Raw genomic sequence first — 24,201 nt, 5'->3', positions numbered from 1 at the left:
GTGGAGGAATGGTGATATATTTCCAGATCAGGATAGTTTGTAACTTGGAACAGAACCTGTAGATGATAAGTTTTCTATTCTATCATCTGTCCTTGTCCATTTTCAAAGTAAGTCTATTATCAAAGTACGTATGCCAGAATAGAGTCAGTGAAAGACCACACCCAATAGCATATATAATCAATGTGCACAAGACAACAAACTGTGCAAGTACACAAAGAAAGAGAAAAAAAAGAAATTATAATAATAATAACACACAATAGCGTACTGTGTAATATTAATGGCAGGGCAGTGCATTGGCTCCAAAATAGAGGCATTCATTAATAGAAACTCAAAACTAAGTAACAAAATGAGAATACTGAAATGGGCGAAGAGATTAAAAAACAAAATTGAAACCTTAAGAGTAGAAATAACCTGCCTAATGGAGTATAAAGACAAGAAAGTTAAGACAAAAGCTAAGGAAATATGAGGTTCATACAAGATACAATCAGCCTAACAAAAGCACTGTGGAGTTTATGGATACACTAAAACAAAAGCTTGGTGCATTCAAAGCCGGGCTAAATACACAAGTGCCTATTAAAAGGTATTCACCCTCCCCCTCGGAAGTTTTCATGTTTTATTGTTTTACAACATTGCATCACAGTGGATTTAATTTGGCTTTTTTGACACTGATCAATAGAAAAAGACTCCTTTGTGTCAAAGTGAAAACAGATCTCTACAAAGTGATCTAAATTAATTACAAATATAAAATACAAAATAATTGATTGCTAAAGTATTCACTCCTTTCAAGAACGTATGCAGTATGTGCATCTTTGGAAGCAATTACAGCCTTGAGTCTGTGTGGATAGGCCTCTATCAACTATGCACATCTGGACCCTGCAATTTTTCCCCATTCTTCTTAACAAAACTGCTCAAGCTCTATTAGATTGCATGGGGATCATGAGAGAACAGCCCTTTTCAAGTCCAGGCACAAATTCTCAATTGGATTGAGGTCTGGACTCTGATTAGGCCGCTCTAGGACATTAACTTCGTTGTTTTTAAACCGTTTCTGTGTAGCTTTGGTTTTATGTTTGGGATCATTGCTTTGCTGGAAAATAACTCTTCTCCCAAGTTGCAGTTTTTTCGCAGACTGCATCAAGTTTTCGTCCAGGATTTCCCTGTGTTTTGCTGCATTTGTTTTACCCTGTACCTTCACAAGCCTTCCAGGGCCTGCTGCAGTGAAGCATACCTACAGCATGATGCAGCCATTACCATGATTCACTGTAGGGATGGTATGTTTCTGATGATATGCGAATTTTGTCTTATGCCAAACTAAGCATTTGGTCTGATGGCCAAAAAGCTCAATTCTGGTTTTATCAGACCTTCTTCCAGCTGACTTCAGAGTCTCCCACATGCTTTCTGGCAAACTCCAGCTGAGATTTCAACAGTGGCATTCTCTTTGCCAGTCTCTCATAAAACTGTGACTGGTGAAGCACCCGGGCAACAATTGTATGCACAGTCTTCTCCATCCCAGCCACTGAAGCTTGAACTTCTCCAGAGTGGTCATAGGTCTTTCGGTGGCCTCCCTCACTAATCCCCTTCTTGTATGGTCGCTCAGTTTTTCAGGATGGCATACTCTAGCTGTGCCATATTCTTTCCATTTCAGTAACTTGGAAATTTCTGGTATCCATCTCCTGACCTGTACTTTTCAATAACCTTTTCACGGAGTTGCTTGGAGTGTTCTTTTGTCTTCATGGTATAGTTTTTGTCAGGATACTGACTCACCAGCAGTTGGAACTTACAAATTCAGGCGTATTTATACTATTATCAATTGAAACACCTTCAGTGCACATGGTGATTCCATTTAACTAATTATGTGACTTCTAAAACCAATTGGCTACACCAGTGATGACTTGGTGTGTCATATTAAAGGGGGTCAATACTTATGCCATCAATTATTTTGTGTTTTATATTTGTAATTAATTTAGATCTTTTCATAGAGATCTGTCTTATCTTTGACACAAAAGAGTCGTTTTTCTGTTGATCGGTGTCAAAAAGGCCAAATTAAATCCACTGTGATTCAATGTTGTAAAACAATAAAACACGAAGACTTCCAAGGAGGGCAAATACTTTCATGAAATGCATCAGATGAAGAAGACAGAATTATCCATTCAGAAACAATGAAAAAGGTTTATATAGGACATTAAAACTAAATTCAGCCAACCAAAATTTCACCAACCCCAGCATAGAATTACCAACAAACACAGGGATAATGAACTTTTGATCTAATATCTGGTCAAACAGGGTGATGCACAATCAAGAAGCAAGCTGGAATAGGGAGGAAAAAGAACACACACACACACACACACACACACACACACACACACACACACACACACACACACACACACACACACACACACACACACACACACACACACACACACACACACACACCGAGGTTACAATGGATGTACCAAAAGAGTTAGTTATAAAAACAGTTCTCAAAACTACATAATAAAAGACCAACAAGTTCAAGATGATCGATGTAGAAAATGCTGAAAAAAAAAACGAACAATCCAACACATTACGGGATCCTTACACAGACCTAATCAAGTGGCAAACATCAGTTATCAAAATTCTTGCTTTAAAATACAAACTCGGAAATGAAATCACACCTTACTGTAAATACAAGCCTGATCCAGTTTTACAGTCAGAATATCACAAATTATATTTTGACTGATCAGTTATTACATATAGGACAATCTATAATAACCATTTGGATATTAATAATACAGGATAAACAAGCAAGAACAACTTATTTGATAGATATAGCCATTCCAAACACACATAACATACAGAAATCAAGGAGTGAAAAGCACCAGAAATATGCTGAATTAAAAGAGGAAATTGAAAGACTTTGGAACTTGAACAAGCTTCACATTGTCCCGATAATAATATCTACAAATGGTGTCAATCCCAAAGGCACTACATAATAGCATTAAACAATTTGGGCTACACAGAAATACCTATCTAAATCTTCAGAAAGCCACGATAGTAGACACCATTAGAATAGTCCGAAAGTTCCTAGCAATTGACAAATGAGCATGCTTGGCTATACCTGTAACTCAGGTTCTACCAGCTTGGGCTGAGAAAGAATAAATAATAATAATAATAATAATAATAATAATAATAATAATAATATCAAGAACATGAGATGAAGAGTCTATGAAAGTTAGTCCCTGTGCTGGGGGAACAGTTCAGTGATGGAGCAAGTGAAGTTGAGAAAAATTATCCCTTTTTGTTCAAGAGTCTGATCTCTTTTGTCTAGACGTTCAATTCTTCTTAGGTGGAGAGATGTTGCCCCACTCATCCATGCTCAATGGCTTAATGATATTATGTCCTGTTTAGACCTTGAAAAAATTCATTACTCACTTCTCAATTCGGATATAAAGTTTCATAAGATGTGGGGACCTTTTCTTGAATATTTTCTTAACTCCTCTTTAGATTGTCTTTTTTCAGTCCCTTACTTTCAGCTTTTTTTTTCTTTCTTTGGTAGTAGGCATTATTTTTTGTTCTTATTTTCATTTATGGTTTTGGGGGTTTGAATGCTCCGATTAATATTTCTTACATCTTGCAGTGGTTGGTCTGGAGCTTTTTATTTCTCTGCAGGAGGAGGGAGGATACTAACGTTACATGATTTTACTTTGGGTGCTTTTTCATCATTGTTTTGAACTATATTATTGTATGTTTATCTTGCACTGTATTAATCTTTATTTTGCTGTTGGGCTTTTGTCATAGTAGTTGTAGAATTGCATAAAAAATCAATTTAAAAAAAGAGTCTGATGGTTGAGGGGTAATAACAGATCCTGAACATGGTGGTGTGAGTCCCGAAGCTCCTGTACCTTCTTCCTGATAACAGCAACAAGAAGAGAGCATGAACTAGATGGTGGTGGTCCATGATTATGGATGCTGCTTTCCTGCGACAACACTCCTAATAGATGTGCTTAATGATGGAGAGGGCTTTACCAGTGATGGGCTAAGTATATTTACTACTGTTTGTAGATTTTCTATACAAGAACATTGGTATTTCCATAGCAGGCTGTGATGTAGCTAGTCAATATCCTCTCTACCACACATCTATAAAAGTATGTCAAAATTTTAGATCTCATGTCAAATCTTCACTAAGTGCTAAGGAAGTAGAGGCACTGCTGTGCTTTCTTTGTATTTACACTTACGTGCTGGGCCAGGACAGGTCCACTGAAATGAGAACTCCAAGGACCCCCCGATGAGAACTGGCTGATGGACCTCCAGTTTCTTCCTCCCAAAGTCAATAATCATTTCCTTGATCTTGCTGACATTGAGTAAGAGACTGTTTTGTGGCACCACTCAGATGGGAATGCTTGATTGCAGCTCCCCTTGTTTAGGGTAACTGACAGCAATTGTTACAAGTATGGGAACACAAGCTAAATTAAAACTCAATAATTTAACAGTATTGGAAGCAGTATGATCCAAGATGGCAGCGCAATGCAGCTTGCAGCGGCCACTCTGGAGCTGATTATCTGTTATTTGTGAAGTGGGGTGCCGTGCGCAATCATAATCGATTGAAAACGGACGTGGAAGCATGGAGAAACATTGGGAAATTCCAGGAAGACCTTCGTTGCTGCTGTTGCTGTGAGGTCCGGGACTCTGCTGGGAAGAACAGGCCCCCAGTACTCGGGGTTGTGTTGCCGATGACTGTTGGCGGGGCTGTCTTAATACGCTCGGCAGAGGATGGTGCTGGCAGAAGCTGTGCCGGAGGGGATGGTTGTCGGCTCGGAGTCCTTTCGACGGACTCAGGTCGCTTTCGGTGTGTACTGCATCTGTGAGGCTGGTTTCGATGGAGCTTCCATTGTGTGCTGCGTCTGTGAGGCTGAGTCGGGCGGCGCCGTGGAAGTCCATAGTGGGGGTACTCCCTTCTGCCACTGGCAGAAATAGGTCCTATAATAGGATCCTGACAGTTAAATAGAGATTAAATATATACTGGGACTTTATAACTCATTGTAAGTGTATATACAGCAAGACATTAAAGCATTCAAGTCATTATGAAGTGGCTCTAAATAATTCATGCAGATTCTCATCGATTTTCCAAAATCTAAGGCATGCATTACAATAACTCTTTACATAGAATTAATAAATGAATCTCCAGATGTCATTGGCTAAACAAAGATTAGGGGTTAAATTTCATCTGAAGTTCTCCAAAGTATTTGTTTTTGTCAGTTTGATTGTCAAGAGAACAATGTATGGCTTTAAAAAAAAATTAGAAAATTAGATTCATGAAAAATGATTCCCATCAAAAAGGAAACTGATGGGTTGCATTAAATTGTGTTATCATGTGTTTTTTTTACTTGCCTCTGAACCCAGTATCTTCTCTTATTACCAAATATATCTGGTGGCACATGAAGCAACTATCTCTTTCTGTTGCTCTGCAGACTCCTATGCACCAGATAATTTCTATTTACAGGGAGGACATTCATCTGGCTCACAACATCCTATTACAAGAATGAACTAGATGAAGAGATTTTAGAAAAGATGAGCTTTACCTGTTACATGTACACTACATCGAAACATGCAGTGAAATGCGTCATTTACATTAACAGCATGCACAATTTGAGAATGTGTTGGGAGCAGCTGGCAAGTGCTATGCTACCAGCGCCAACATAGCATGCCTAGTTGTAGGGATGATGGTCATAGATGTGTATTGGACACTATCATCTTACTACATATTAACCCGGTGTTTAAAGACCTGCAAGTTGGTCTTAATACTACCAGGGTTTCATGGATGGGGTTTGATTTTCAAAATCTTTTAATTTAGGAGCTGCAATGCTAGCACTCAGCATGTTGGATTGACAGTGTTTGCTGATTCTTCCTGTATTGACCAACCATCTCACACCAAGGCAAGAACTTCACCTGTTCAAATGCTTTTTGAGAATCAGTACAAACTATAGAATTTGAAATAAATTACTTGTTGTTTTCCATTAATTCATGTTCTCTTGGTCTTCAGTCTTAGGTTTTCTTGTTTTCAAAAGCCTTTTCCCTTCCTTCTACCTTTCTGAAGCAGGGATACATTGCTATATTACTGTCCATTGATATTCAAATGATATTTATTTGTGTAGAGCGTAAAACATAGTTCACAGCTGAAGAGTGAATTTGTGCATAAGGATTAAAATCACCACAGTCTTATATCATTAAATTCTCTGTTCCAGGATGAGAAAGAAGTGGAAAAGATTTTTGATATGCCTCCATCATGGGCTCAGCAAATTGTTATTCCTGCCAAAGGTATCTGAGTCTGCCTGAAATTCTAGGGTTTTATGCTATTTCCAAAAGTAATGATTTTTTAAAAGCAAACTCCATCAAGTTTAATTAGTGGTTAATTTTATGACCATGATTTACTTATTTTGTTGCAATTGATCTTAAAAGGTTGGTCCACAATGTTGTGCCAACCTTTTAGCCTACTCATAAATTAATCTTAGAGTAGGTTAAAAAGGTTGTCAGAACACCTACGGCTGAAGGGCCTGTAATGTGCTGTTGCGTTCTGTGTTCTATATTTTGTTACTGCTCTGATCACATATGTCTCTAGCTTTCCAAGAGTAATGGTGACACCAGATGTATAGAAACAAATGTAAGAACTTGGATTCACATATCACCCATCAATACATTCCATAGTCAATAAAGTATTTCTGAAGTGTCTTGAATTCTTTGTGCTCTACAGTATTGGAAAAAGTAGTTGCTAATCTATGCACAGCAAGGCCTCTCAAATTGCAGGTAACACTGGGGCTGCTTTTTTACTTGGTGGAACTAGTTGAGAGAATCATATGAACCAATATAACAGAAGAATTGTCTGGAAAAGTAGGAAATGTAGCATCTATTCTAGGCAAGATCTAACACAGAATTACTGTATGTCAGTGGATAGTAATGTACCTAGAGACAGAGGATGTGGATTCATTTCTCCCCAAGTGGACATAAGATATTTCATGCCTAAATATGAAAATAAATAAGATGTTCTTTTGATTGATGTATTGGGCAGAAAGTGCTTTGTGATGTTCCAAGAAAATGATCAACTGTTCTATAATTTATGTTATTAATCACTATATGTTTCTGCTACCATATATATAAAATATACACATACAAGATATGATACAAGCCTTAGAAGATCTGGGCATAGATATTCTTTCTGAGCTGTTTAATGGCATATATGAGTTTGGTGTATTGCCTGATGATCTCTTGAAATCAGTATTTATAACTCTGCCAAAAAATCCTGGAACTATTGACTGCGAAAATTATAGAACAATCAGTCTTATGAGTCACATAATAAAGATTTTGCTGAGAATTGTTTTGAGTCGAATTAAAAACAAGGCCAGAAACTTCTAAACTGCAATATGGGTTTACTGAGGATAGAGGAACTAGGAACGCAGTTTTCATACTACGAATGCTTTCAGAAAGGGCAATTGAATATCAAAATAATGTCTTATTATGTTTTATTGATTTCACTAAAGCATTCAACAAAGTGCAACATGAAAAATTATTTCAAATTCTTGCTAAACTAAACATTGACGGAAAGGACAAACAACTGCTTCAAAATTTATATTGGAATCAAATGGTGGTGGTAAAAATTGATGATAATATAAGCAGATAGACTAAAATTCAAAGAGGAGTTAGACAGGGATGCGTTGCCTCACTGGAATTATTTAACATCTATAGTGAAGTGATTCTCAGAGAAATAGAAGACTTAGATGGGATAAAAATTGGAGGTGTTAACATCAATATAAGATATGCAGATGATACCACCCTAATAGCAAGTGCTGCAGAAGACCTACAAATCCTCCTAGACAAAGTAGTACAAACAAGTGCAGATTTTGGTCTAACCATCAACTGTAAAAAAAAACGCAAATGTATGGTAATATCAGAACAGCAGGATACTCCCAACTGCTAATTGTACATCGGTAACCAAGAGACTGAACAAAAGACCAGCTTTAATTACCTTGGTAGCTTTATATCACAAGATGCTAGAAGTAAAGTAGAAATAAAAAGAGTTGCCATTGCCAAAACCAACTTCCAAAAAAATGAAACCCATTTTTACCAACAGACACATTTCTATGACAACAAGGCTTAGGCTACTAAAATGTTACATCTGGTCAATCTTGCTGTATGTTTCCAAAACATCAGAACTCCAAAGAAACTTCGAAGCAACAGAAATATGGTTTCTTAGAAGAATGCTGAAAATATCATATAGAGATAGGGTAACTAATGTGCCCATACAAAAAGATCTTTAATGAGAACATTAAATGAGAGGAATCTTAAATTCCTGGGCCATGTCATCAGAAAGGGAGAAATAGAAGGCCTTACATTACAAGGCCATATGCCTGGGAAACGCAGAAGAGGAAGGCAAAGAAGAAAATATATGGACACTGTGAAAGAATTAACAAATCTAAATGTGTGAGATATCATTGACGCTGAGAAGGATCGTTCAGTATGGAGAGCCATGATCGCCCAAGCGTGTGACACACAAGGAACATGAAGAAGAAGATGTTTCTGCTGGGAAGTAGATGCTACAGCTTTTGCTCAGTTCTGCTCGCCCCAAGCACCAGAAACTCAAGATGATATAGGATCAGAGCTCATACTCCAGCATTGATGGCTTGTACTTCAACCCTCAGTATAACCTCCTTTAGTAAGATTTGTGTTAAATGGGAGTGATATAATGTAGTTAGTGCACAGAAGGAGTTCCATATGCTACAGATTACCTTCAGTTCAGCATGAATAAGAATAGCACAGATTTCAGTGCTTCATCTCAAAATGTGACGCTGCAGTAGATGCCACCCTCCCAAAGCCACTTGTAACATGGAGCTTTTGGACAGATTTGTTCCATTGATGGGTCTGTGTGTCAGACAGAGTGGTCAGCAGCACTGGGGCTCCACAGGGGACTGTCCTGTCTCCCTTTCTCTTCACCATCTACACCTCGGACTTCAACTACTGAACAGAGTCTTGCCATCTTCAGAAGTTTTCTGATGACTCTGCCATAGTTGGATGCATCAGCAAGGGAGATGAGGCGGAGTTCAGGGCTACTGTGGGAAACTCTGTCACATGGTGTAAGCAGAATCATCTACAGCTTAATGTGAAAAAGACTAAGGAGCTGGTGGTGGACCTGAGGAGGGCTAAAGCACTGGTGACCCCTGTTTCCATCCAAGGGGTCAGTGTGGACATGGTGGAGGATTACAAATACCTGGGGATACGAATTGACAATAAACTGGACTGGTCAAAGAACACTGAGGCTGTCTACAAGAAGGATCAGAGCTGTCTCTATTTCCTGAGGAGACTGAGGTCCTTTAACATTTACTGGATGATGCTGAGGATGTTCTACGAGGCTGTGGTGGCCAGTGCTATCATGTTTGCTGTTGTGTGCTGGGGCAGCAGACTGAGGGTAGCAGAGACCAACAGAATCAACAAACTCATTCGTAAGGCCAGTGATGTTGTTGGGGTGGAACTGGACTCTCTGATGGTGGTGTCTGAAAAGAGGATGCTGTCCAAGTTGCATGCCATCTTGGACAATGACTCCCATCCACTCCATAATGTACTGGTTAGGCACAGGAGTACATTCAGCCAGAGACTCATTCCACCGAGATGTAACACTGAGCGTCATAGGAAGTCATTCCTACCTGTGGCCATCAAACTTTACAACTCCTCCCTCGGAGTGTCAGACACCCTGAGCCAATAGGCTGGTCCTGGACTTATTTCCACTTGGCATAATTTACATTATTATTTAATTATTTATGGTTTTATATTGCTAAATTTCTACACTATTCTTGGTTGGTGTGACTGCAACGAAACCCAATTTCCCTGGGGATCAATAAAGTATGTCTGTCTGTCTGTCTGCCTGTTCAAATGATCACTAGTTTACCAAGAATAGCATCTCACAATTCCACAGAGTTGGGAGCCCTGCTTACTGTGATAATATATTGAGTATATTGTGTAATGTTTCATTTCTACAAGCTATGTGCCCAGCCACCAACACCCCCCATTCAGTCTTCCCCAATTAGTCAAAGGTGATTGATAGCTTTCTTAAGGCTCACTCTGTTAAAGTTGTCACCCAAATCATTGGAATGACAGTAATACACTTACTGTAAGCATCCCAGTTAAGGAAGTGAAATTCAAATCAATGCAAACACAGCAGTCCCTTTGATGGCTAAGCACTAGCAGACTGGAACCTTGAACATGGATCGGTCAAATAAATGTTGCAGATCTTTTCCAATACAACTACACTTCCCTAATGAAGCTGAGAAAAAACACTGATGCTGATGTTATAATATTGCAGGAAAAGCTTATTGCTCTTAACAAGAAAGTATACTATTGTAAAATGTATGGCTCCAAACCTGCTACATACTTTAACCATGTGAAATATCATGTGGCAGTACATGTGAAAAAGAAAATCACTAATTATCCTAAACAGGAAATATAAGGGCATTAGCACAAAAATTTTGGTTTGGAATGCTTTTGTTGTTCATTTCAATTATTTGCATGATGTGTATTTTTTCCTTATCTCTTGCGTAATTGAGTGTTGGTCTTTCATTTTTATTTTTTTTTCTTTAATTGTGTTTTTCGGGTTCCTTGTTTTGTGGCTACCTGTGAGCAAACAAATCTCAAGGTTGTATAATTTATACATTCTATGATAAGAAATGTACTTGAACAACAGCTGTCAATATTAAGATTTTTAAAGCAGAATTTCTCCATTAAATAATCCTTGTCGGTATTTTACCATGAGCAATGAACAGGTGAAAAGTGATCTCAAGTGGCACAGTGTGTTCAATGTTGGGCAGCTCATGATTGGAAGGATATCAAGCCCTTGGTGAGGGAACAGTAGATTCATAGAAATAGTACTAAGAATGAAGGACTGGAATGATTAAAGTTTATTCTCCTTAGAGAAGTAAATCTCTTAAGATTTATTTCTCTGTGGAGAATAAACTTAGAGAAATAAGGGAGATGGAGGTGTTCAGAGTAAAAAGAAGTTGTCATGCTGATATGGAGAAATTTTACAGTTAGGCAGGTCAGTAAGCATAGAATACAGTATTAAGATAATTTTATGAAGGAACAACAGGCAGTTGAAGAGAGCTTTCTTTATGTTACAAACTGTTATCATCTGGAATGCACTGCCTGAAAGACTGCTGGTGCAAAATGAGCAATAATCTTCAAAATATGAATTGGATTGAGACTTAAAATTGAAAATATACACAATAGTGGCAATGCAGCATTTAAGTAGCTCTTGCAAAAATCTGATTCAGGCAAGTCACCTGTTTCTGTGGTGTAAGATTTGATGGTTCCCTTTAGAGAATATTAGTCTCACCTGTGAGCATAATAGTACAAAACTGGCCTATAAATTGTAAAAAATTCTAAAAATTAATTTTATTTTTTATTTCTTGCAGATATTGAGACACGTTGTCCAAATGGTGAGAAGTTAATTCAGTATAAGAAGGTGAATTTAGAAAAGTATGCTCCATACTTGAATGTGGATGGGATGGTGAAGCGTCTGATTGAATATGAGGATGATGAATGTAAGTTTTCATTGTTTTTATGTTTTTGTCTTCCTTTTTTGTTAATGCTCCTTCAGGAACATGTGAGTGACTTATCCCGGAAACCCAGTTTTACCTTGGGACTTTGAGGTAAGCGCTGTTCGGATGTTAGGGCATCACATTTGATTCAATTCAGTCCTCATCCATTGTTCATGAGATCATGCGTTGACAAGCAGGATTGTCGTGAGATGGTCAACAACAGACCAGTGCTGGAAACTGAGAACTTCCATGTCTATGTAACTCAATCCTAACACAGTACCCAGTAAAAAGATATGCATTTTCCAGCAAGATAGTATTGTGGGGTTGGGAGAGAAAGGAGACCAAATGTGTTATAAGTTTAGATGCAAAATATTAGTTTTCCAATTTACATTCCACATAATAAGCCAACTGAATTACAGATGCTTCCACTGTAATTACAGCTTTACTTCACAAATGATTGGACATTGACTGATGAACCTTAAAATTATGTGGTTTGTGCTTGATTTTCCCCTGATTTGTTTCAGACACTTGGTGCATGAGGAAGTGAGTAAAACTGATCATGAGCAGATTTCCTTACTACAACTGTGTGAATTTTACAGAAAATAAATTATCTGGTGTTTGTTCTTCAAAAGGAGGTACATTTTTAAAGTGAAAAAGAGTAATATTCCATGGGAGAACAGATTTACAACCCAAACTTATGAATAAAAATTATTTAATAAAATTGTTCATTATTAACTACATCAGCAAAAGTGAATTGCACACAAGGTTGAATGAAAAGTGATCCAAAACCTTTCTCTTTATCGTCCACAGGTACTACTTTTCTGAAGGTGACAGAGTGGTATGCTAACAGAAAGGACATGCTGGAGAAAATTGAACGTAACATGAAAACTCAGACCATTACAGAGCATTTTAGAAATGGCCGACCTCTGGCACTTAAAAGTGAGGACAGCACTTAAAGCTTAGAAAAATTAAATATGCTAGATAGTAGTTTTCATGGAACAGTTAGACAGTGATGAGCTCATGTGGCCCTGATATCTTCTGTTTGGTAAATAGTATTCAAGCTTTTTCCCAGTTTGTGTCTGCTTTCCACCATTGGCTATATCTCATTTAGTGCAGACTTTTTGATACTGCTGTGATGCCAGAACCATTCTCCTAGGTTGTAACATATAAGGTGGTCTCCTTCAAAATTCTCAGTACTTCAAGGGACTGAAACTGGGTGTTATATTTGTTCTTGATAAAAGGCAAACTTTGCATGGGTTCTAATGCTAGCACATATTTATTTATAGTACGTAGCTTCTAGCTCCACACAGAGTGTGTGCGATCAGGTCTCCAGCATCATTTCAGGTTCCAGGTGAACCGCCTGCATTGTCCACTGGGAACTGAAGTTCTTTATTATGTACACATAATAATATATCTTCCCCCTTTAAAAAAACACCAATACTATGTCCTCATAAACCTGCAAGAAACAATAATGTTTTCCAACAAAGATATTTACATTAACTTCAATTGTAATGTCCCTTATTACTAACAACTCTCAATCAGTCTCTGAGGTGGTTTGATGATCCTTTTTGGTCTGCTTTATGTGTTGCTATCACTTGCTGTTTCAATATTAGTGTCCATCTTAGAACTCTGAACAAGTAGTTTATTTTTTCACATTTGCTGCCAAGATTATATGTGTTCTTGTTCTTGCTGTGTGACCATAATTTGCTCTACATGCCTCATAATGGAGCCCTGAGCTACATGTGATCAGTGAGACTTTGCAGAAGTTCCAACTGATTCTGTCTCAATTCACAGAGCTCCTTCTGTATGCTGTATATCAAAGATAGCATCTCCTCCTGTTGGTTTGTGTTGAGCTGTTGCTGTAGTTCTCACCTTTGGGTCTGTGTGGCCACTCCATCTTCCTTTTTTTTCAACTTTGGAGAGGATCGTGGGGATATTTTTGATCTCCAGTCTTTAACTGGAAGTTGATGAGAGACAGATTTTAAACCAAAGCCACATGGTGTGCAAGCAATATTGGCAGCTTATTCATCATGATCACTGTTTAGCACTGGCATCCTGACTTATCATGGAAGGTAGCATTCTTGTGCTTGTCTTGCATAATCTCTCTGGAGCTCTCATGGATACTGTTATGAGTTTCTCGAGTTACATCAGGTAAGCATCTGAGCAACCCCTGCCCCCGGAAAATCTGCATACTCTTCCATAAGTGAAGTGTGGTCATCTTTGGACTGTGAAGCCACTAGGAAAACTCTTTTCACCAGGTTGAGCTTTTCACATGCACTCAGACCTAATGTTGGCTGTACCCTCTTTAGCTGCTCTCCTTTAAGCTTGAAAGTCACTATACAGCCCCCTTTCACAAGAAGGTTGTCCCCAGTATAGCCTGTCACTTTAAACTTCACTGGGTAAATCTTGCTCTTTACCTTCAGAGTCTTGTAGTTATCAATGGACAACAGATTCACCTGGGCTCCGATGTCAGACTCGAATGACTCATTCACAGTCCTGGAACAATGTTTTACCAGCACCAGCAATCCACAAAGAATTCCTTCATTTCCTCAGCAACTGTGTGCACTTTTCTCTTGGTAGCCCCAGTGTGGTGAACTACATATACCTGTCTGGACACGCCCCCCCACCGTTGACTGCTCCTGTGACTCCTCCCACTGACCGTGGCTCCTCCCACAGACCCCGGTATAAAGGCGATTGGAGACTCCACTCCGGGCTCAGTCTCCAGGATGCAGTGTGGTGGTCAATTGCTGCTTGTTCTTTCTTCCAGCCAATAAAAGCCTATATCTCGCCTCACATCTCCAAGAGTTATTGATGGTGCATCACCCAGCTTTGCAGCACTTCGCAAAATGATTCGTCTTCCCACGAGTATTGCAGGACTTTCCGTAAGCAGAATGTGCTGACCTCTGCATTTGCTGTTTGAGCCTACCTCTTTGCTTTGCTGTTGCTTTGAGAAATGCCAAGTCAACATGTACTGTTGTTTCTGCCTTGTACAACACCTTAGTTTATGTTCATGTAGATTCTGCTGCCCTGCACATATCCACAGTCTTTTTAGTGTTAATTTTTTTTCACAGTATTCTTTCTCTGAGCCCATTCTCTGAAGTACCACAAACTATCTTGTCTCCAACTAGTGAGTCTCTCAAATCTCCAAACTCACAGGACTTACTCATTGTGTGTTAGCTTTGGCCAACACCTTGTTTCTTGTCACAGGAAAATAATTTATATGTTTCAGAAATGATGTTTTGACTTGGGATAAAAGACTCCTCAAATTTTGTCACCAGAGCGTCCAAAGTAAAGGCTGTTTCATCAATTTGAAAGCTGTTAAAGATGTCCAAACCATCTTTGCCATTATGTGTAGCAAAATAGATACTTTCAATTTTTCCTCTGCCCTGCCGGCTCTACCTGCTGCTAAATATATATTGAATCACATTTTGAAGCGTTTCCAGTTATCTGTTAAATTGCCAGTAAACTGCATAGGTGCTTGAGGGCTGAGGTTATCCATTAGGTGGATTTTCAGCATCTCTCACTTTAATTTCTTGGTGAACTTCAGGAACAATTTCGTCACTACCTCCTCCCATAGATGCTGTCTGGCCTGCTGAGTTCTGCCAGCATTTTGTGTTTTTATTCAGGAACAATGTGTTGTGTTATCATGCTGGCTGCTCATCTCACTTGCTTCGAGCACAATCTCTTTCTCCCCCATCAGAACTAACACATCTCTTTCTCAGTCACTTGAGGTATTCATTTACGCTCTGTGTTTAGTCCTCATGCTGACTTCTGACACCATGTTATGTTTTCTCTTGATTAAAGATAAACGTTGCATGGGTTTTAATGCTAGCACATATTTATTTACAGTACATGGCTTCTAGCTCTATAGTGAGCATGTGTGACCAGCTCACGGACTCAACTTCCAGTTCCAGGTGAACTGCCGCATTGCACACTGAGAATTTAAGTTCTTATGTACTCATATAATAACACACCAGGGACTAAAGGGCCCCAAAATGATTTCAAGAGTTTCTTCTGAGCCCAAAAAATAACAATGTGTTTGGATTCACATGGAAGAAGAGATGTCTATATTCCATCTCTTTGTAAGAAGGATTTTGTGGACCATGCCATGGTTTTATTTCCTTGTTCCATCCAGTGGGCTCAGACAATATGGAGTGACAGAAGTTGCAAAGTTGCATGGCAGCAATTGTTTCTCCATGACTCCCTGATGTTCATTTCTTATAGAACATGTCTACCGATCTTCCGAGCCAGAGACCGAAAGGACAATGACGTTCAATGGTATGCTTCGTGTGGATGGGCTCATGAGCAGAGTGGAAACCCCTACTGAGCTGATAGAGCAGTTCAGCACCAGGCCAGATTTCCTCATTTACAGGAACACAATATTTGCCAAACGACAAAAGAAAGTGAAGCTCCCAGGATCTATTCTCTCAAACTACCGGACCATTCTGGTAAGTAATCCATTTCTTCATCCTCTTTCTCTTCCTATGTTCCCCTTTTATTGCAACGCCCATGAAAATTGTCATTTTCTGTCTCTATGTCTTGATCCTTTTCCAAGTAGTAACTATTTAAGTTGTACGTGTGCTTAAAAAAAAGAAACATTAACAAGTTACTTAAGATTCAAGGACATCATAAATGGCAACTGAGACTGTTGTTAGGCAAAGTGTTGCCAGATAGTGGTCAGGAAAAGGGAAGTGACCTTGTGAACTGGTCCTAATGAAGGGTTTAGATCTGAAAGCTTGAGCATATAGACCTTAAGAAAGAGGATGTGCTGGAGCTTTTGGAAAGCATCAAGTTAGATAAGTCACCAGAACCGGATGGGATGTACCCCAGGCTATTGTGGGAGGCGAGGAAGGAGATTGCTGAGCCTCTGGCGATGATCTCTGCATCATCAATGGGGACGGGGGAGGTTTTGGAGGATTGGGCGGTTGCAGATGTTGTTCACTTATTCAAGAAAGGGAGTACAGATAGCTCAGGAAATTATAGACCAGTGAGTCTAACTTCAGTGGTTGGTGAGTTGATGGAAAAGATCCTGAGAGGCAGGATTTATGAACATTTGGAGAGGCATAATATGATTAGGAATAGTCAGCATGGTTTTGTCAAAGGCAGGTTGTGCCTAGCAAGCCTGTTTGAATTTTCTGAGGATGTGACTAAACCCATTGATTAAGGTAGAGCAGTGGATGTAGTATATATGGATTTCAGCAAGGCATTTGGTAAGGTACCCATGCAAGGTTTATTGAGAAAGTAAGGAGGCATGGGATCCAAAGTTACCTTGCTTTGTGGATCCAGAACTGGCCTGCCCGCAGAAGGCAAAGAGTAATAGTAGATGGGTCATATTCTGCATGGAGGTCGGTGACCAGTGGTGTTCCTCAGGGGTCTGTTCTGAGACTCCTTCTCTTTGTGATTTTTATAAATGACCTGGATGAGGAAGTGGAGGGATGGGTTTGTAAGTTTGCTGATGACACAAAAGTTGGAGGTGTTGTGAATAGTATGGAGGGCTGTCAGAGGTTACAGCGGGATATCGATAGGGTGCAAAACTGGGCTGAGAAGTGGTAGATGGAGTTCAACCCTGGTAAGTGTGAGGTGGTTCATTTTGGTAGGTTAAATATGATGGCAGAATATAGTATTAATGGTAAGACTCTTGGCAGCGTGGAGGATCAGAGGGATCTTGGGGTCCGAGTTCATAGGACACTCAAAGCTGCTGCACAGGTTGACTCTGTGGTTAAGAAGGCATACCATGCATTGGCCTTCATCAACCGTGGGATTGAGTTTAAGAGCCAAGAGGTAACTTTGCAGCTATATGGGACCCTGGTCAGACCCTACTTGGAGTACTGTGCTCAATTTTGGTCGCCTCACTATAGGAAGGATGTGGAAACAATAGAAACGGTGCAGAGAAGATTTATAGGGATGTTGTCGGGATTGGGGACCATGCCTTATGAGAATAGGTTGAGTGATGATGAGAGGTGAATTTTTCTTCCTTTTCTCCTTGGAGCAGTGGAGGATGAGAGGTGACCTGATAGAGGTGTAGAAGATGATGAGAGGCATTGATTGTGTGGTTAGTCAGAGGTTTTTTCCCCAGGGCTGAAATGGCTAGCATGAAAGGGCACAGTTTTAAGGTGCTTGGAAGTAGGTACAGAGGAGGTGTCGGGTAAGATTTTTACGCAGAGTGTGGTGAGTGTGTGGAATGGGCTGCTGGCGACAGTGGTGAAGGTGGATACAATAGGGTCTTTTAAGAGATTCCTGGATGGGTACATGGAGCTTAGAAAAATAGAGGGCTATGGGTAACCCTAGGTAATTTCTAAAGTAAGTACATGTTCGGCACAGCTTTGTGGGCCAAAGGGCCTGTATTTTGCTGTTGGTTTTCTATGTTTCTATGAAACATTGATTGTCCATTTTCAGTTACTGATAATGCATGACCCACTGAGTTTCTTCAGCATCTCCTGTCTCACTAGAACTCACTCTTCACATTAACTTCTCAGGCAACCATAAGAGATGCAACACATTCTCTTCTTGCTATTCTAACACCCAAACATTTATTCCAGGTGAAACAATGATTTATTTGCTCATCTTTCAATTTAATTACTACACAATATGGCCTTTTGTACTTTGAGCAAACCAAGGGCAGTTTGGGTGATTACTTTAAAAGGACTGTGCTGTTCAGTCTGCACAGGTGACCATGAATTCCCTGTAGCCTGATACTCAATTCACCATCCACTGACTTCCTGTACTTTTCCAACTGCGCCCACCATCAGGTCAAATAACTAAATCATGTTCTGTCTTTGCACAGGATAACCTTTGTGATTCAACACCAAATTCAACAGTTTCAGCTCATTTCAAATTTCCAAAATTCATCTTATTTTCTCTCTTCTCATCTGATTTCAGGTTTCATTCCTCTCCTAATTCCTCCACCTCCAGACATGTTCAACTCTGAACTCTGTACCTTTGACCTCCCATGCTGCTCCAATGATGCCCATTGTAAGATCAGGAACAACACCTCATCTTTGGCCTAGATATACTAAAGTCAGTATTGAATTCAACAATTTCAGATAATAAACATTTACAGTTGTGACAGAACTAGATAGTTCCGATGTAAAGAATTTTTGCACAGTAACTCTTACTCACTCAATCTACAGTACTGTGCAAAAGTCTTAGGCAAAAATATATATACTGTATAGCTAGGGTGCCTAAGAAATTTGCATAGTACTGTAGTAATTTTATGTATTGCACTGTACTGCTGCTGCTGCTGCAAAAATGCAAATTTCATGACATGTGAGTGATGATAAATGTGATTCTGATATGGATCTCTATTGTGGACTGAGAGTGGGACCAGGGGAATCATGGTTGGGAAAGGGGGAAGAGAGGGGAGGGAGCAGGAAGTGCCAGAGAGATATTATGTAATAATCAATAAATCAATTGTTTGGAATTAAATGCCCTTGCCTGGTGTCTCAGGGCTGAGTGTGTCTGCACTCCTTCTCTTCCACCTGTCCCACACCCCTCCTGTGGTGCTCCACCCCCGCCATTTCCAACATCCTTTGTTCCTGTCTGATTTACAAATTTGCTCTGTGCTCCACATTGACAAATACAGTACTGTGCAATAGTCTTAGGTGCCCTAGCTATGCATATGTGCCTAAGCCTTTTTTACAGTATTGTATATTTTCTAATCTATTGTATTTTCAGAGTTTCCTTTTATTTTCAGCAAATGCTCTATTCTACATGAGATCATTTGAGTATCGTTTTCTGTTCAATTGTACTCATTCCTCTATTTACAGTTCATCTAGATACAGTTTACAAATCCACTACAATTTACAAACATTCATTTCCTGGTCTTAAACGGCATCGAAAGCAATTGAGTCATCCAGACATCTTTGGTTTCCACACTTATCATTTATATTCCACCTTCCTCCTCTCCGCAAATAAAAAAGATTTATTTTCACACTTTTGATCTTTGGAAAGGGTGATTATTGACTAAAGGGTGAAATATTGACTGTTTCTCTCTGCACAGATGCAGCCTGACCTGCTGAGTATCTTTAACATTTTCTGTTTTTCTCCAGAAATACCTTTACCACCACAGACAGAACTGCCACAACTTAACGCTCATCGGCTCCACCCAGAAACCAAACTTACTCTTCATTCTCTGCTCATTTCCCATTTTCTTTGCAATTTAAAATTTCTTGCATTTCTGATTTTTCCTTGATGTGATTAAAAAATCATCAGTGCTATTAATCCCAAGGTGACACTCCAATGATACTGCATGACTTACTGAATATTTTCTGATTTTTTTTTTCATCTTTTTGCTTCTCCTTCTTAGAAAATAACAGAACGCTTTGCCAGAAACAGAAAAAAGTTAGCCCACGAGGATGTGGCAGAGCAAATATTCCTGATTAATGCAGAGCATATCCAAGTGACATATCATCGTGAGGATGACAGGATCACATCAGTGAAGAGAGAGTTCATCCTCCCACCAAACCTGATTGAAAAGGATGATGAAGAAGTTAACATGGACCAGATTGTCATGACTTTTGAGGTAGTTTCATATGCTCTCTGTATTGTAAAAGTATATAGGGTACCATGGTAATATAGCAGTTATTGTGATGCTATTACAGCTTGGGGTGTTGGATTTCAGAGTTCAATCCTGGTAAACTGTAAGGGGTTTGTACATCCTCCCTAAGGAAAGCATGGGTTTCTTCTGGGTGCTCTGGTTTCCTCCCACAGTCCAAATACATACCAGTTAGTAGGTTAATTGGTCATTGTAAATTGTACTGTGGTTAGACTAGGGTTTAATCGGGGTTGCTGACAATGTCCCTCGTGGCCTATTCTGTACATCATTCTGATGGGGTAATTAAAAGAAGAGGAGGCATAATTTTTAAATACGAGACACAAGAGCATCTACAGATGCTGGAAATCTGGAGTAATACACACAAAATACTGGAGAAACTCAGTGGGTCAGGAAGTATCTATGGAGGGAAATGAACAGTCAACATTTCAGGCCAAGACCCTTCATCAGGACTAAAAAAGAAAAGGGAATAAAAGGATGGGGAGAGGGGTGGAGCACAGCTGGCAGGTTATAGGTATGTACACGTGAGGGGGGTAGATAGGTAGGTGGGGGAGGGAGAAGGGGGTGAAAGGGAATGATATGAGAAGTTGGGAGATGACAGGTGGAAGTGTCAAAGGGCAAACAAATGATGAATCTAGTAGAAGAGGACAATAGACCATGCAGTAAAGGGGAAGGGGTGAGGAACCAGAGAGAGGTGATGGGCAGGTTGAGGATACTGAGGAGGGGAAAGGGTAGGGATAACGGGAGCCACAGAATAAGGGAAAACAGGCAGTTGGAAAACAGGAGAGTGGTTAGACCTAAGGGTTTCAAAATGAATTTGATCCTGGGACCACCTGGAACTAGGACCTGCTCCTTCATCTGCCTCATTTAAACCCACTGGTGTTTGAGTTATGACCAAGTTCCAGAAATTTAACCAGTTTTTGAAACTTGTGAATTTTTTCATTAAATTTACAGTCAGAATCCACTGCCTTTTCTCTAGTCTGGTTTCCATAGCACTTTATTCAAGATTGTTTAATATCTTTTCCTTACATGTGTAAGGAAAATGAAACAATTGTTACCGTGGATCCAATGAAACCCTTAAAAAACACAAAAGATAAAGAACACAATAATAATAATATCAAACATGTAATAAATATAAATACTTACGATAGTTTCTATAAGTAGTTTGATCGTATGTCCATGAAGTGACACTGGACCATACATAAGCTGGCTGCTGGGAAATAATAAAGTAGTGGTGGAGTTAGCCAGTGGAGATGTAGATCAGCCTTACTGCTTGGGGAAAGTAACTGTTTTTTGACCCTGGTGTTCCTGGCATGGATGCTACGTAGCCTCCTTCCTGATGACAGTGGGACAGTCCATGAGCAGGGAGTGTGGGATACGACATGTTATCAGAATCAGAATCAGACTTTAATCGCCAAGTACCTGTGCACATACAAGGAATTTACTTCAGGCAGATGTTGTCTCTCTGCTCATAACAATAATAATGATAAATATAAATGAAAATATAGATTATACATACAGGTAGTGCAATCCAAGTAATAGTTAGCCGACAGTTAACCGGCAGTTAACTGTTCAGCAAAGTGACCGCAGTAGGGAAAAAACATCTCCAGTGCCTATTAGTTTTAGTCTGGAGGGATCTGAAGCGCCTACCAGACGGAAGCAGTTCAAACAGTCTGTGCGCAGGATGGAAGGAATCCTTTATGATGTTCCCCGCCCTCTTCTTCAACCTGGAAGAGTACAGGTCCACAATAGAGGGCAGGGAGGCTCCAATGATGCGCTCGGCAGTCCTCACTGTGCGCTGTAGTCTGGTTCTATCCTGCTTGGTGGCGGCTCCAAACCACACAGTGATGGAGGTGCACAGGACAGACTCAATGACTGCAGTATAGAACTGCAGCAGCAATTCCTGAGGCAGACCATATTTCCTCAAGAGCCGCAGGAAGTACATCCGCTGCTGGGCCTTTTCTGGCATCTTTCCATATAAATGTCCTTGATGGTGGGCAATCTGGTGCCAGTGATGCATTGGGCAGTTTTGTCTACCCATTGTAGAGCCTTCCTGTCTGCTGCTGTGTCGTCTCTATACTAAGCAATGATGCAGCTTGTTATGGTGCTCTCTATACTGCACATCTGTAGAATGACATGAGTATGGTTTGCAAAGTCCAGCTCTCTTCAGCTTCCACAGAAGGTAGAGGCATTGGTGAGCTTTCTTGACTGTGTAGGACGTGCTCTGGGACCATAGCGGTTGAGTACGATGTGCAGTTCCAAGAGTTTGAAACTGTTTGCAGTTTCCACTGCTGCGCTGCCAATGTAAAGGGGGTGTGAATGGTGTGAGTTCTCCTGAAGACCATAAGACATAGGAGTAGAATTAGGCCAATTGGTCCATTGAGTATGCTCCACCATTCAGTCATGGCTGATCTCTTTTCTCCTTCCTCTGCCCCATTCCTCAGTCTTCTCGTCATAACCTTTGATGCTCTGTCCAATTAAGAACCTCTCAAGCTCTGACTTAAATACACTCAATGATCTAGCCTCCACAGGTGCCTGTAGTAATAAATTCCACAAATTCACCACCATCTGACTAAAGGAATTTCTCTGCTTCTCTGTTTTAAATGGACGCCCCTCTAATTTGAAGCTGTGCCCTCTTGTCGTAGACTCCTCCACCATTGGAAACATTCTTTCCACATCTACTCTGTCTAGGTCTTTCAACATTCAGGAAGTTTCAATGAGATCTTCCCTCAACCTTCTAAGTTCCAGCAAGTACAGACCCAGAGCCATCAAATGTTCCTAGTATTCTTTCCCAGAATCATCCTTGTGAACCTCTTCTGAATCCTGTCCAATACCAACACATCTTTTCTTAGATGAGGAGCCCAAAACAGTTTACAATACGCAAGGTGAGGCCTCACCCATGCCTTATAAAGCCTCAGCATCACTTGTATTTTAGATCTCTTGCAATGAATGCTAACATTGCATTTGCCTTCCTCACCACTGACTTTTCCTGCAAGTTAACCTTTAGGGTGTTCTGCACAAGGACTCCCAAGTCCCTTTGCATCTCAGATTTTTGGATTTCTCCCCATTTAGAAAATAGACTGCACATTTATTTCTTCCACTAAAGTACATGACAATACATTTTCCAATATTGTATTTCATTTGCCACTTTCTTGCCCATTCTCTTAATCTATCTAAGTCCCTCTGCAGCCTATCTGTTTCCTCAACCCTACCTGGCCCTCCACCAATCTTTATGTCATCTATGAACTTAACAACAAAGCCTTCTATTCCATCCTCTAAATCATTGACATACAGCATTAAAAGAAGCGGTCCCAACACTGACTTCTGTGGAACACCACGACACATTTGATAAACAGCCTCATATTTGGCATCCTGTCAAAGGCCTTCTGAAAGTCCAAATACACAACATCCACTGCATCCCCTTTATCTATCCTTCTTGTAATCTCCTCAAAGAATTCCAACTGGTTCATCAGGCAAGATTTACCCTGGAGGAAACCATGCTAACTTTGTCCTATCTTGTCCTGTGTCAGCAGATACGCCATAACCTTATCCTTAACAATTGACTCCAACATCTTCCCAACTACTGAGGCCAGGCTAATTGGTTTGTAATTTCCTTTCTGCTGCCTTCCTCCTTTCTTAAAGAGTGGAGTGATATTTGCAATTCTCCAGTCCTCTGGCAGCATGCCATAGTCCAATGATTTTTGAAAAATCATTACTAATGCCTCCACAATTTCCACCACTACCTCTTTCAGAACCTTTGAGTGCAGTTCATCTCATCCACTGTCTTATGTATGGTTAGGTTGTTTAGCTTTTTGAACTCCTTCTCCCTTGTCAAAGTAACTGAACTCATTTCTCTCGCACCCTTCAACATCTGGCATACTGCTAGTGTCTTCCTCAGTGAAGATGGATGCAAAATACTCTTTTAGTTCATCTGCCATCTCCATGACCCATGTTATTATTTATCCAGGCTCATTTTCAGGAGGTCCTATATCCACCGTCTTCTCTATTTTATTTTTACATACTTGAAAAAGTTTTTCCTATCTGCTTTGATATTGTTTGCTAGCTTGCTTTCATATTTCTTCTTTCCCCTCCTAA

At 39.9% G+C, this 24,201-nt stretch overlaps 1 protein-coding gene across 3 annotated transcripts in view; it reads left to right on the top strand.

Moving 5' to 3' along the window:
- Nucleotides 1-24,201, top strand: part of ccdc135 (coiled-coil domain containing 135) — a 107,448-nt gene that overhangs the window by 47,956 nt on the left and 35,291 nt on the right. For all 3 annotated transcript variants that reach the window (XM_059953180.1, XM_059953185.1, XM_059953193.1), the window contains 5 exons: nt 6,222-6,294; nt 11,430-11,558; nt 12,366-12,494; nt 15,780-16,003; nt 19,861-20,076. In XM_059953180.1, coding sequence (XP_059809163.1) covers nt 6,222-6,294; nt 11,430-11,558; nt 12,366-12,494; nt 15,780-16,003; nt 19,861-20,076 — 771 coding nt within the window. The remainder of the gene's footprint in view (nt 1-6,221; nt 6,295-11,429; nt 11,559-12,365; nt 12,495-15,779; nt 16,004-19,860; nt 20,077-24,201) is intronic.

This window comes from Hypanus sabinus, chromosome 2 (genome assembly GCF_030144855.1).
Source record: "Hypanus sabinus isolate sHypSab1 chromosome 2, sHypSab1.hap1, whole genome shotgun sequence".
Classification (NCBI taxonomy): domain Eukaryota; kingdom Metazoa; phylum Chordata; class Chondrichthyes; order Myliobatiformes; family Dasyatidae; genus Hypanus; species Hypanus sabinus.
Note: the sequence above shows the minus strand (reverse complement) of the source record. Positions and strands in the feature narration are given on the sequence as shown.